The sequence below is a fragment of the Carcharodon carcharias genome, chromosome 13, assembly GCF_017639515.1.
Source record: "Carcharodon carcharias isolate sCarCar2 chromosome 13, sCarCar2.pri, whole genome shotgun sequence".
Lineage (NCBI taxonomy): Eukaryota > Metazoa > Chordata > Chondrichthyes > Lamniformes > Lamnidae > Carcharodon > Carcharodon carcharias.
The window spans coordinates 2,351,476-2,365,498 of record NC_054479.1 but is presented as its reverse complement, the minus strand read 5'-3'; the positions used below and the strand labels follow the sequence as shown (position 1 = coordinate 2,365,498).

The 14,023-nt window shown below is 41.0% G+C and overlaps 1 protein-coding gene across 9 annotated transcripts in view; it reads right to left on the bottom strand.

The window, feature by feature from the left end:
* The window catches only part of LOC121286326 (M-phase phosphoprotein 9), a 91,535-nt gene that overhangs the window by 57,915 nt on the left and 19,597 nt on the right, over nucleotides 1–14,023 (bottom strand). For all 9 annotated transcript variants that reach the window (XR_005944916.1, XM_041203404.1, XM_041203407.1 and 6 more), the window contains 4 exons: nucleotides 11,600–11,726; nucleotides 7,789–7,879; nucleotides 5,247–5,359; nucleotides 1,436–1,561 (listed from right to left, as the gene is read on the bottom strand). Coding sequence is in view for 8 of the 9 variants with exons in the window: in XM_041203404.1 (XP_041059338.1) it covers nucleotides 1,436–1,561; nucleotides 5,247–5,359; nucleotides 7,789–7,879; nucleotides 11,600–11,726 (457 nt within the window). In the remaining variant the exon portion in view is untranslated. The remainder of the gene's footprint in view (nucleotides 1–1,435; nucleotides 1,562–5,246; nucleotides 5,360–7,788; nucleotides 7,880–11,599; nucleotides 11,727–14,023) is intronic.

Here is a 14,023-nt window from a genome sequence, read left to right as displayed (position 1 = left end):
CGGCCTTTCCCTATGGGTCCTAGGTTCAAATCCTGCCAAGATGACTTGAGATGAAAAAAAGTAAGGATCCTATCTAAAATATATTTGGGCAGTCCTAATCAAATTCATCTTGGTTTACAACACTGAAGTGCCTTAAACAGCAATGTCACTCAGACAGACAAAGGTTGGCTGGTGTAAAAAATTGATAAGTATCACACTGGGGTGCACTTCTGATTTGGGGTAGAAGTTGGCACAGGGTTATAGCTTGGCTCTGCAACAGGCTGCATGGTGTGCACTGGATTATCAACACTGGGTACCTGAAATAGAAAATATTCAAATTCTCAGCAATAAACCCCATAATGATGGCCAAAAAATAAACCAATTGACTTCTTTCTGGCGGGGCACCCATCATTTAGTGGGCAAGAGTGGGATCCCACCTATTAGGTGACAGCCCAGTATCATGACTTCATCACTTCATAATAGCATGTGGCTAATCCCTAAATGGTCAGAAGTGCAAACCCCAGCTGAGTTATCCCCACCCTAGCCTGCTGATGTTTATGTCAACTGCAAGGCCCAAAAAGCTCAATAATGAACTAACTCAGCACAGTTCAGAAGTTAAACATGGGATCTTTAGTATGTTACATTCAAAATTATAACACAAGGTGCAGAATCCACTAAACTTAAATTGGGGTGTTCCAGCAATTTTTGTCCATGTTTTAACAATACAAGGTGTGCAATTTAAATGAAATTTAATATTTCCAATAAGCAAATATACAAACATCAAATTGAGAAAATGGCTTTATTTTAAATAAATCAAAGCTATTTAAAAGGTATTCAAGGCTTGGTACTAAGATCACCTTTTGTAGTGCTTTTTACATTCAGTTCACACATCACCCTTGCTGCAAATAAAATATTCATTCATTTGCACCTTCATTGCCACCAAGTTCGATTTTTCAAACACTCTCCACGTCACTCTCCTGAGTTTCACTCTACTTAAACTCAAGCTACTTGGAAAACTCAGCCACTGATATCATATTCAATAATAAGTAGTCCTCACCCGACCCTTGCCAACCTCCACTGGCTTTGCCATCGACTTTAAAAATCTTGTCCTGATCTGCAGATCTGCCTGCGGTAGTTCCACCACAGTCAGTCCTACATCCCATCTCACACCTTCTATTCTTCTATTTCTGAGCTATTGTACACTCACCTCTGCTCGAGAGCTTTTAATAATAGTGGCCTTGCTTTTTGCAATTCAGTTCCTAAATGCATCCACTTTGTTACACTTAACTCTCCTTCAAAGCTACAGAATCTAGTTATACAGGTATACCTCAGTTCTTGTAGCTCATGCCTGCTAATCAGTCAGCAGACCACCAACTCTCAAAATGCTTTGGGACGTGTTGCTATGTCAACAACACTAGACAACTGAAAACTGCTGATGATGCTGAAACTGTCTTACCTGTGGGGGAGACTGATGAAGTGGAGGGGGACTCAATTCCCAGTCAGGTACTCTCTGTTTTTCCTTCTGTTTCACACAATAAATCTCCTTCAGTGAAGGGGCCTGCCATTGGGAGCCTGTTGGAAGCTAAAGATAAATTTGATTGTGTTTCACAATTGTGATATGGTCCGGCTGTGTCAGCTTGTAAGAATGCTTCATGATTTAAATAGTCAATCTATCCCAGCAGACTTCCACTTGGGTTTTAATGTTATAGCAATAGTGAAGAAAAGTGAAAATTGTAATCTTGGTTTTATGTATGAACAACAGACGCAAAGAAATGTAATGGCAGAAAATGACGAATACCCAAGTTATGAGAGAAGTTCATACACTGATATGAGACTAGTTGCCAAGACACCGTATACCGCAGTAAATGATAAAAATATGTTCTATTCATTCAGATTAAAAACAAGTTTGTAATATTAGAAAATGAGTAAACACTTAAAAATCCAGCCCCTGCTAAACATGCAACCACATATTATGCAAACACAGGCCCATTTTGTATTACAGATCAAGAATAGAACCTGTTTCTGCCCCCTCTACAGTTTCCAAGGCAGAGTCCTCGGGGTGCATGGCTGGCATGGAGGGCAGAAACTGGTTGCTTCACTCCATGGAAACACAGGATGTGTGGTCTCTTGGTTGTTCCACATTCCTAATCAGTCGGAAGCTCATTACCATGCAGGCAGCTTGGACAACTAAAATTGATCATTTCAGGCCTGGGAACCAGGTTGTATTATTTGCATGTCACATTGTCATTTAATATAACACTGTAGAACAGTTACATAAAATGTAATACCATTCTTAGTCAAAATAATAAAGCTTGATATTATAAACCTCTTCATACATGAATCAGGAGTAAAGTTATTGTGGCCAGATTAAAAACCTTTAATTGTGACCGTTAACACAGGGTAAGTTCTCCAACACAGTTTATTTTTGATTTTTATCTTGCCAATTATCTTCAATCTCTCCTAGCTGATTGATGATCACTTGTGAATTATGATGGGGAATTTGCATGTTAAGATGTTAACACTACATGATTTTGAATAATCACTGAATGATTAAGAATAGGAGGAGGCCACTCAGTTCATCTCCTGTGCCAGCTCTTTGAAAGAATATCCAATTAGTACCATTTACCCATCTTCCTCCGTCCATGATCCTGGCAAATTTTCCCTCAAGTCTTTATCAAACTCCCTTTTGAATGTTTCTGTTGAATTGGCTCCCATTACTGTTGCAGACAGTGATTTCCCTCATGTTAACTCTGGATTTGCCAATTATCTCAAATCTACATCCTCTGGTTACTGACTCTTCTGTCATCGGAAACATTTTCTCCTTTAATCCATTAAAACCTTTCATGATTTTGAAAGCCTCTATCATTTGTTCCTAAAACCTTTTCTGTTCCAAGGAAAAATTCCCAGCATCACTAGTCTTTCCATCTGCTCCTGAGGACCCCACGAGCAATGATACCAGTCTTCAAACCTATTCAAATCACTTTATGTGATATCAAGAAAGAACAGAAGGCATTGGATACAGCAAAGGATACAGACCCTGACAACATTCCAGCAGTAGTACTGAAAACTTGTGCTCCAGAGCCACCTGACCCTGGCCAAACTATTCCAGTACAGCTACAACACAGGGATTTACTCAACAATGTACAAAATTGACCAGGAATGCCTGTCTACAAAAAGCAGCACAAATCTAAACAGGTAATTACTGCTCCATCAGTTTTCTCTAGATTATCAGCAAATGATGGAAGGTGTTATCGACAATGCTATCAACCTGCTCACGATGCTCAGTTTGGGTTCTACCAGGGCCACCCTGTTTCAGACCTCTTTACAGCCTTGGCCCAAGCATGGACAAAAGAATTGGACAAGCAGCCCTAGCAAAAATTAAGTCAATGGGAATCAGGGGGCAACTCCACTGGCTGGAATCATACCTAGCACAAAGGAAGATGTTTGAGGTTGTGATTATTGGAGGCCTATCATCTCAGCCCCAGGGCATTGCTTTAGGAGTTCCTCAGGTTAGTGCCCTAGGCCCAACCATCTTCAGTTGCTTCATCAATGGCCTTCTCTCCATCATAAGATCAGAAGCGGGGATGTTCACTGATGATTGTACAGTGTTCAGTACCATTTGAAACTGCTCAGACACCGAAGCAGTCTATGCCTGCATGCAACATCCCTGGATCACATTCAGGCTTGGGCTGATAAGTGGCAAGTAACATTTGACATTTGTGCCACTGGGCAATGAAAATCTAACCACCTTCCCTTAACACGCAAAGACATTACCAACACTGAGTCCTCACCATCTACTTCCTGGGGTGACCACTGGTCAGAAACAGAACTGGACCAGCCATATAAATACTGTGGCTACAAAGAGCAGGTCAGGGGCTGGGAATTCTGCTGTGAGTAAATTGCCTCCTGATTCCCCGAAGCATGTCCACCATCTAAACAACACAAATCAGGAATGTGATGGAATACTCTCCATTTGTCTGGAGAGGCTAGACACTATCTAGGGCAAAGCAGCCCACTTGATTGTCACCCCTCCACCACCTTAAACATTTCAAATCTTCTACCACTGGCACACAGTGGTAGCAGTGTGAGATCTACAAGTGCACTGCAGCATTGCCCAGCAACTGTTCCAAACCTACGACCTCTATCACCTAGAAGAACAAGCACAGCAGATGCAAGGGAATCGCACCACCTGCAAGTTTCCCTCCAAATCCCACACCAAAATGGTTCCAAGTCAGAATGCTGTTCCTTCACTGGCGATGGGTCAAAATCGTGGAACTCCCTCCCTAACATCACAACGAGTGCACCTACACCACATGGAGTGCAGTGGTTCAAGAAGGCAGCTCAGCACTTCCTTCTCAAGGGAAATCAGGGATGGGTAATAAATTGCTGGCCTTGCCGGTGACACTCACATCCCAAGAAGGGATTAAAAAAATAACTGAAGTCTCACATTTCTCAAATGAATTACTGGACAAACATTGTTTGAGATGTGATGCATTCAGTGTTCTTTGTTTCTATGCAAAACTGGTGCTGTGAATCAAATGTAACAGAAAAAGTGCAATTTAATGTAAAAAACTGAATTACATTGCACAAACACCGAAAAGCCCATCCCAAAACACTATCTCGATGTAAGGCTGCTCAGTGGTACTGAGCTGCAATAAAAACGCTGCAACCCAGACATAATAATGTGACTCTCCTGACAACCCACTCTAATTTTGAAAAAAAGACAAATACTACAAGTCATAAGTTATGACAGTTGCACCGTCACACTCAACCATTATATCCAATTAACAGGGTTTACAAGATACAGAAAATAATGTTGAGTCAGAATACAATCATGACAACAGCAAAATCTGCTTTCTTTACTTACACCTTATCCAACACTTCAATATGTTACCCATTCTCATTTCTACTGATCTTTCCCCATTACTACAACAAATCCTATGCTCACTCTTTGTTTTTCAACTTCAATTGCATCCAAGTACAGTCACACTTCTGTTTATGTTCACGAGGAAGGAAAGGAAAGGTTAGTTAGATTATAGAAGGTAAATAATGCCCAGAAACCTGGACATATTAATATATTTCCACTGCAAAACATAAATGAATGCAGTGAGAATTCAAGGCATACATGAAGACACAGTTAGAAAGAAAACAACTTAGTTGGGAGAATTAAGAGTTTTACATTTGCTTGCTTTTCCTGAGGTAAAGAGACCTCCTATTTCACATAACTGAACAACATTTGACCAATTAATAAAATCTTTTCTGCATACCTGACATCTGTCGACAGTTTTGGTGGAAGAAAATATATCAGCTACATCAGCCTCCTTGTTCTTTGGTAAAGGGTAGTACAGCTCCCCTTCATCCAGCCTCCAATAAGATAGTCCTAAAATAAAAATAAAACAAGCTAAACATAAAAACAGGGGTAATGAGATTCCAAACAATAGCTAGTCTAAAGGCGTAAATATTAGAAAACAAATGAAGAAATTATTGGAGATTTTTAAAATTCCAATGATATACTTTTAAATCAAGGAGAAACACCAATCTTTTCACAGAATCACAGTGCAGAAGAGGCCCTTCGGCCCATCAAGTCTGCACTGACACGTGAGAAACACCTGACCTACCTACCTAATCCCATTTACCAGCACTTGGTCCATAGCCTTGAATGTTACAAAGTGCCAAGTGCTCATCCAGGTACTTTGTAAAGGATGTGAGGCAACCTGCCTCCACCACCCTCCCAGACAGTGCATTCCAGACCTTTTGCCTCCTTCTTCAGACAAGGATTAGTGATACAACCAGCAGCTTCTTCTCTACTACTGCCCTGTAATCAGCCGGCAGGAGATCCTGTAAAGAAGCCTGAGCTTTCCCATGCAGCTTGTGGAAGTTTCAGTCTTCCAAATAATCTCAGCTAGCAGCCACTATTTGACAAAGTAGGATTTAGAGGCTGGTAGAGAGCAATTGTAGTAGCTTGGTTTAACTTTAGCTCACAAGTTTAACACTCCAATATTATGGGTACAAATAAATGCTTGCTAAATATTCAATACGTTGTGTAAAATGCACATCACAAACACACCTGTAAAAACGACAAACACCTACTGGTGTCTGCTCAGAGCCAAAGCTTAATCGGGTGAATAATAAATGATGACTTACCTACTCAAATAGTTCTAATTTCTGGATGCAACAAGTTTTATAATTTATCAACAGTGAATGCGCTACACTTAACTTTATTTTTGTACAAATTAATTCATAATGGCTGCAGAACATGTCTGCATATTGGTAAACAAAATGCATAACTTATCTACATTCTGCCATTACTAGCACCTAATGCCTTGTAATTGAGACCCATATTAGGAATGTGCAGATTTCCTTTTGTTTTTTAATGAAGTTTTATCGAGTCTGCAGCACAGAAACAGGCTATTCAAGCCAACCATGCCATGCCAGTGTTTATGCCCCACACGAGCCTCTTCCCACCCTACTTCATCATGCCAGCATATCCTTCTATTCCTTTTACCTCATGTTTATCCAGCTTCCCCTGAAATGCATCTATGCTATTCATCTCAACTGCTCCATGTGGTCCCATGTTCCATATTCTAGCCATGCTCTGGCTAAAGAAGTTTCTTCTGAATTCCCTATTGGATTTATTAGTCCCCATCTTAGGTTTATGGCCTATAATAAATTGAAACAGAAAATGCTGGAAAAACTCACCAGGTCTGACAGCATCTGTTTCTCTCTCCACAGATGCTGTCAGACCTGCTGAGTTTTTTCAGCATTTTATGTTTTTATTTCAGATTTCCAGCATCCACAGTATTTTGCTTTTATCTAAAGATTTATGGCCCCTAGTTTTGGACATTCCCCCCCAACAAGTGGAAACATCTCAATTATGCTTCTATCAAACATCTTCATAATTCTGAAGATCGCTATTGGGCCACTCTTCAACTTTCTCTTTGAGACAAAAGAGCTTCAGCCTGTTCAGCCTCTTCTAATAATTGTAACCTCCTGGTTCTGGCATCATCCTTGCAATTTTTTCCCCCAATGTTTTCCTCTAATATGGAAGTCATTTGTGGTTCATAGAAAAATAGATATGCATAGATATGTCCATAACTTGATAGGTTCGTGGTTCATGGAAAAATAGATATACGTTCTGTCTGGGCAATATAATGGTCTCCAAACACGAGGAAGCACTGCAAAGGTCTGAAAATAGTATATTTGCTTCATACCCAAAGAGCAGGGGATCAGTGGGCCGCAACCTGGATGTGATGGACAGCAATGCCCGATGGGTATGGTAGTTTCCAGGGTTTCAGATCCTTCCAGATTTTGGGATGCCAGATAAGGGGTCCAGTACCTTTATATCTTATTTTCTCTATCAAATGAATCCTGATGAATGGAACAGGGCAAGTGTGGTGATACAACTCAGGCTTCTGGTTTGGATTATCAAAGTTGGAATAATTTGACCAGTAAAGTCACAGATTATTAGAAATCATTCAGTGTTTGTTTAGCAATTGTAGGGGGTGCAACTAAAAGTGGAAAATTTGGCATAACTTGAACACTTTGTGGTTCATAGAAAAATAGATATGCATAGATATGTCCATAACTTGATAGGTTCGTGGTTCATGGAAAAATAGATATACATGCTGTCTGGGCAATATATTGGTCTCCAAACACAAGGAAGCACTGCAAAGGTCTGAAAACAGTATATTTGCTTCATGGATGTGATGGGGTTCTAGGCAGGTTAATGTAAAAAGATAGATGGATGAATTACAAAATAATCCAGGCACTAAATTCAAAAGGGTCAGAGAAGCTAAAGCTTGTATTTACCTGAAACATTAGATACCAAAGAATTCGGACTGCTAGAAGGTCCGTTGAGGTAGGAGCAGTTGTGAGATGAGCCTGCAGATATTAAATGAACCTGAAATTTAGAAAAGTAATTTAAGTGTAAAACTTTGTTCTACCCAAAAATAATTGCATACAATCATTTTAACTTACTTAATACTATAAGGGGACCAAAACTGCACACAGTACTCCAGGTGCAATCCAACCTAACCAAGGTTGTATACAACCGAAGAAAGACTTCGCTACGCCAGCGCTGAAATTCTCTTGCAAGAAAAGCTAATATACCATTAGCCTTTCTAATTGCTCGCTGCACCTGCATGTTAGTCCTCACTGGCTTATTGTCAAGGACGCCCAGGTCTCTTTCTACATCTACACTTCCGAAGCTCTTACTATTCAAGAAATGTTCTGCATAACTGTTCCTCCTACCAAAGTGGATAACCTCACATTTTCCCACATTATATTGCATCTACCACATTCTGGCCCCTTCACCAAGTCTACCCAAATCCCCTTGAAGCTGCTTTGCATTTTCCTTACAACCTAACTTTGTGTCTGTCATCCACAAACTTAGAAATATTACATTTGGTCCCCACATCCAAATCATTGAGATATATTGTGAACAGCTGAGGCCCAAGTACTATCCTTGCAGTACCCCACTAGTCACAGCCTGCCAACATGAGAATGGCCCATTTATTCCTACTCTGTTTTCTGCCTGTTAGTCAATCCTTAATCCATGCCAGTATATTATCTCCTATCCCATGTGCTTTAATTTTGCTAACCAACCTCCTGTGGAGGACTTCATCAAAAGCCTTCTGAAAATCCAAGTATACTACGTCCACTGATTCCCCTTTGTCAATTCTGTTAGTAACATCTTCAAAACACTTTCACAGGTTGGTCAAACATGGTTTTCCATTCATAAATCCATGTTGACTATGCCCAATCATATCATTATTACCCAAGTGTCCATTTATCACATTCTTTACAACAGATTCTAGCAATTTCCCTACTATTGATGTAAGGCTAACAGATCTGTAGTGCCCCATTTTCTCTCCCTCCCTTCATGAATAGTGGGGTGACATTTGCCACCTTCCAATCTGCAGGAACCGTTCCAGAAATAGAATTTTGGAAGATGATCGCCAATGCATCTACCAACTCCATAGCCACCTTGTTCAACACTCTGGGATGCAGAATATCAGGTCCCAGTGATTTATCAACCTTCATAGTCATAGTCATAGAGTCATAGAGCACAGAAACAGGCCCTTCGGCTCTTCGTGTCCGTGCCGGCCATTAAGCACCTATCTATTCTAATCCCATTTTCCAGTACTTGGCCCATACCTCTGTATGCTATGGCGTTTCTAGTGCTTATCTAAATACTTCTTAAATGTTGTGAGGGCTCCTGCCTTTACCACCCTCTCAGGCAGTGTGTTCCAGATTCCTCTGGATGAAAAAATGTTTCCTCAAATCCCCTCTAAATCTCCTGCCCCTTACCTTAAATCTATGCCCCCTGGTTATTGACATCTCCGCTAAGGGGAAAAGTTTCTTCCTGTCTACCCGATCTATGCCCCTCATAATTTTATATACCTCTATCAGGTTCCCCCCACTCAGCCTTCTTTGCTCTAGGGAAAATAACCCTAGCCTATCCAGTCTCTCTTCATATCGGAAATGCTGCAGCCCAGACAACATGCTGGTGAATCTCTTCTGCATCCTCTCCAGTGCAATCACATCCTTCCTATAGTGTAGCGACCAGAACTGCACACAGTACTCCAGCTGTGGCCTAACCAGCATTTTATACAGCTCCAACATAACCGCCCTGCTCTTATATTCTATGCCTCAGCTAATAAAGGCAAGTATCCAGTATGCCTTCTTAACCACCACTTTATCTACCTGTGCTGTTGCCTTCAGGGAACTGTGGATATGTACACCAAGGTTCCTCTGATCCTCTGTGCTTCCTAGGGTCCTACCATTCATTGTGTATTCCCTTGCCATGTTAGTCCTCCCAAAATGCAACACCTCATGCTTCTCAGGATTAAATTCCATTTGCCACTGCTCTGCCCATCTTACCAGTCCATCTATATCCTCCTGTAATCTAAGGCTTTCCTCCTGCGAACTTACTGATCATACCTCCTATATTCACGTCTAAATCATTAATGTACACTACAAACAGCAAGGGTCCCAGCACCGATCCCTGCAATACACCACTCGTCACAGGCTTCCAACTGCAAAAACAGCCTTTGACCGTTACCTGCCGCCTCCTGCCACTAAGCCAATTTTGGAGCCAATTTGCCAAATTGCCCTGGATCCCATGGGCTCTTATCTTCTTGACTATTATCCCATGTGGGACCTTGTCAAAAGCCTTACTAATGACTACATTAGCTGCACTACCCTCATCGACACAACTAGTCACCTCCTTGAAAAATTAAATTAGTCCCATTAATTTCTCCAACGCAATCTTCTTACTGATACTAATTGCCTTCAATTCCTCATTCTCCATGGTCCCTTGGATCTCTAAATCTGGGAGATTTCCTGTACCTTCATCAGTGGAGATAAACACAAAGTATTAATTTAGCTTCTCTGCCATTCCACTATTCTCCATTATAAATTCTGACTGCCTGTAATGGGCCCACATGTGTCTTAGCCAAACGTTTCCTTTATACGTACCTATAAAAGCTTTGACAGTATTTTTATGTTTTTTGCTAGTTTCCATTCACAATCTATTCTCTCTTTGTTCATCAGTCTCTTGGCCCTCCTTTGCTGTATTCTAAAATGCTCCCAATCCTGAGTGTTTACTATTTCTGGCAACCTTATAGGACTTTTCTTTTAACCTTATACAATCCTTAACTTCCTTTGTTAGCCACAGTTGACTGACATTATTTTTGGGTATTTGTGCCTTGAAGGAATGTATACTTGCTGTAAATTATGTAATAATTCTATAAAGGGTGTCCATTGCCCATGTACTGTCATACCTTTTAATGTATTTTCCCAATCCACCTCAGTCAATTTGCTCCTCATACCTTTATAATTTCCTTCATTCAAACTTAACAACTTGGCTTCAAGATTGAGCTACCTCACTTTCAAACATAATGTAAAACTCTATCATATTATGGTCACTCATCCCTAAAGGCTATTAATTAGTTAAACATCGAGCCATGGTTAATTCTTGTTTCCATGATGCTCAAGTTACATTGATAAATCTCATCAAAACTAGCTAACAAATAGTTGTGTTTAATGCTTCAGGAAGTACCATCACCAGTCAATATTTCACAGTGCACAATAATTAATTAAATGTTCATTGACAGGTTTGCTCCATTAAATATAAACTTCAGAAAGTTTGTGTGAAGCAGAGGACAAAGATCAAGCTAGGTTTATATCAGATAAAAGCAATTTTCATGGCTTTCAGTAATGCCAATAGATAGAGCATTTTGCTAAAGCAGCTAACAGAATTACAACCTGCAGTACATAACACTGAATTAAAGTGGCAATGACTTAATGATAAATCTCCATGGCTGATCAGCTCACTCTCCAAATTGAAGGTGAGAACACCAACAAGAGGAAGCAACTAAGGTTTAATTAGTAAATGCTATTTAAAAAAACAGGATTTGGTCTGTTGTGTGAATTTGTAGGAAGTTAAGAAACATCAAATCAATAGCATAAAATTACAATGGACTATCAAAAACTTTCAGAGATAGTCCTCTGCTTTAAAGGTGTACATAAGCAATAATGGCTGTAAAATTCACAAATATGTAGGGAAAACTCCCTGAAGAGGAACTTTAATTGTAGCTTAAATAACACCAAGACTTACATCTTCTGGTGCTTCAATCTCCTGTGGCTGCCCACATCCTCGTGGCTGCATTCTCTCCAATCCAGCTCCCTTTGCAAATTTTGATTTCTGATTCTTCTGTTTAACTTTTTGTGCCCATGACGTCAAACTTTTTAAAAAAATGAAAATTTATTTAATGCTTTCAGACATGCCCATGTAAACTATGTTAAACTGTCCATAAAACTGGGCCACTGTTTTCTTCTACTTTAGGATATTTTGGGTTGGATTTTCCTCTGCATTCTCACCCAGAATCTGAGGATCACAGCAGAGAATAAGGGAAGTTGGCTGGTGAGGCCTGCTCTTTTAAAATACTTTTATTTTAGAATTCTCATCCTTGTTTTCAAATTCCTCCTTGACTTTGCCCCTCCCTACCTTTGTAAACTCCTCCAGCTCCACTACCCTCCGATATATCTGCACTCATTTAATTCTAGCCTTTTGTACATCCCCAATTTTAATTGATCTACTATTGGCAGTTGTGCCTTCAGTTGCCCAAGCCCCAACAATGGAAGTTCCCCCTCCACTTCTGTGCCTCTCACCTCGCTTTCCACCTTTGAGCCGCTCTTTAAAATCTCTCTTTGACCAAGCCAATGGATTTCCCTCCATGTCTACCATGGAGAAAGTGGTAGTAAGCTCTGACATTCTCTATTGGAAGGAGCAGGCAATGTAACAGCCTCTTCAGTCTCCATGTTGCTTTCAGCATTGCAATACCCCAATCCTGGCCACAGCCCTCATTGGAACTACTGGTTCAATCCTTGCCTGGTTCCACCCCTTTTAAATGGTGCTCTCAACTATTCTAATCTTCACTGGCAGTCTTGTTGTAACAACACTGGGATTTTACAGCTGGGTAATGGCAATGGGGATCCCACTGGAAATCTACCAAGCATATCTGATGATTCCTGATCCAATCAGGGTTCCAGCAGTGTTGAAGATGTGCAAAATTGTCCCGGCACTGCTGGAGAGGAGAATCATGGTTATTGATTCAAGGCAAAACAGGTGCACGGCTCCCATCTGAACATTAAGATAAAAGCAAAATGCTGTGGATGCTGGAAATCTGAAACAAAAACAAAAATAGCTGGAAAAACTCAGCAGGTCTGACAGCATCTGCGGAGAGGACACAGTTAACGTTTTGAGTCTGTATGACTCTTCATGGGAACTAACATTAACTGTGTTCCTCTCCACAGATGCTGTCAGACCTGCTGAGTTTTTCAGCTATTTTTGTTTTTGTCCCATTTGAACATTCCTGTCCAGATATTTCATCAGAATCACAGAATCTCAGTGCAGAAAAGGCCCTTTGGCCATCGGGTCTGCACTGACACGTGAGAAACACCTGCGCTACCTACCTAACCCCATTTACCAGCACTTGGCCCATAGCCTTGAATGTTATGACGTGCTAAGTGCTCATCCAGGTACTTTTTAAAGGATGTGAGGCAACCCACCTCCACCACCCTCCCAGGCAGTGTATTCCAGACCGTCACCACCCTCTGGGTATAAAAGTTTTTCCTCACATCCCCCCCTAAACCTCCTGCTCCTCACCTTGAACTTATGTCCCCTCATGACTGACCCTTCAACTAAGGGGAACAGCTGCTCCTTATCCACCCTGTCCATGCCCCTCAATCTTGTACACCTCGATCAGGTCACCCCTCAGTCTTCTCTGCTCCAACGAAAACAACCCAAGCCTATCCAACCTCTTCATAACTTAAATGTTTCGTCCCAGGCAACATCCTGGTGAATCTCCTCTGCACTCCCTCCAGTGCAATCACATCCTTCCTATAATATGGCGACCAGAACTGCACACAGTACTCCAGCTGTGGCCTCACCAAGGTTCTATACAACTCCAACATGACCTCCCTGTTTTTGTAATCTATGCCTCGACTGATAAAGGCAAGTGTCCCAAATGCCCTTTTCACCACCCCACTAACATGCCCCTCCGCTTTCAGAGATCTATGGACACACATGGCAAGGTCCCTTCATTCCTCAAAACTTCCTAGTGTCATGCCGTTCATTGAATACTTCCTTGTCAAATTACTCCTTCCAAAATGTATCATCTCACACTTTTCAGGGTTAAATTCCATCTGTCACTTATCTGCCCATTTGACCATCCCGTCTATATTTTCCTGTTGCCCGAGACACTCAACCTCACTGTTAACCACCTGGCCAATCAGGGGACTGCACGATCAGAGTATTGTGCTTTCAAGCACTGAAAACATACAAACATTTGAACAAGAAGCAGGAGTAGGCCATTGAGCCCTTCGAGCCTGTTTCACCATTTAATAAGATTATGGCTGATATGAAATCTGCATCCCACCTACATCTGATAATATACCACCCCCTTGCTTACCAAGAATCTATCCACCTCTGCCTTAAAAATATTCAAAGACGCGGCTTCCACCACCTTTTCAGGAACAG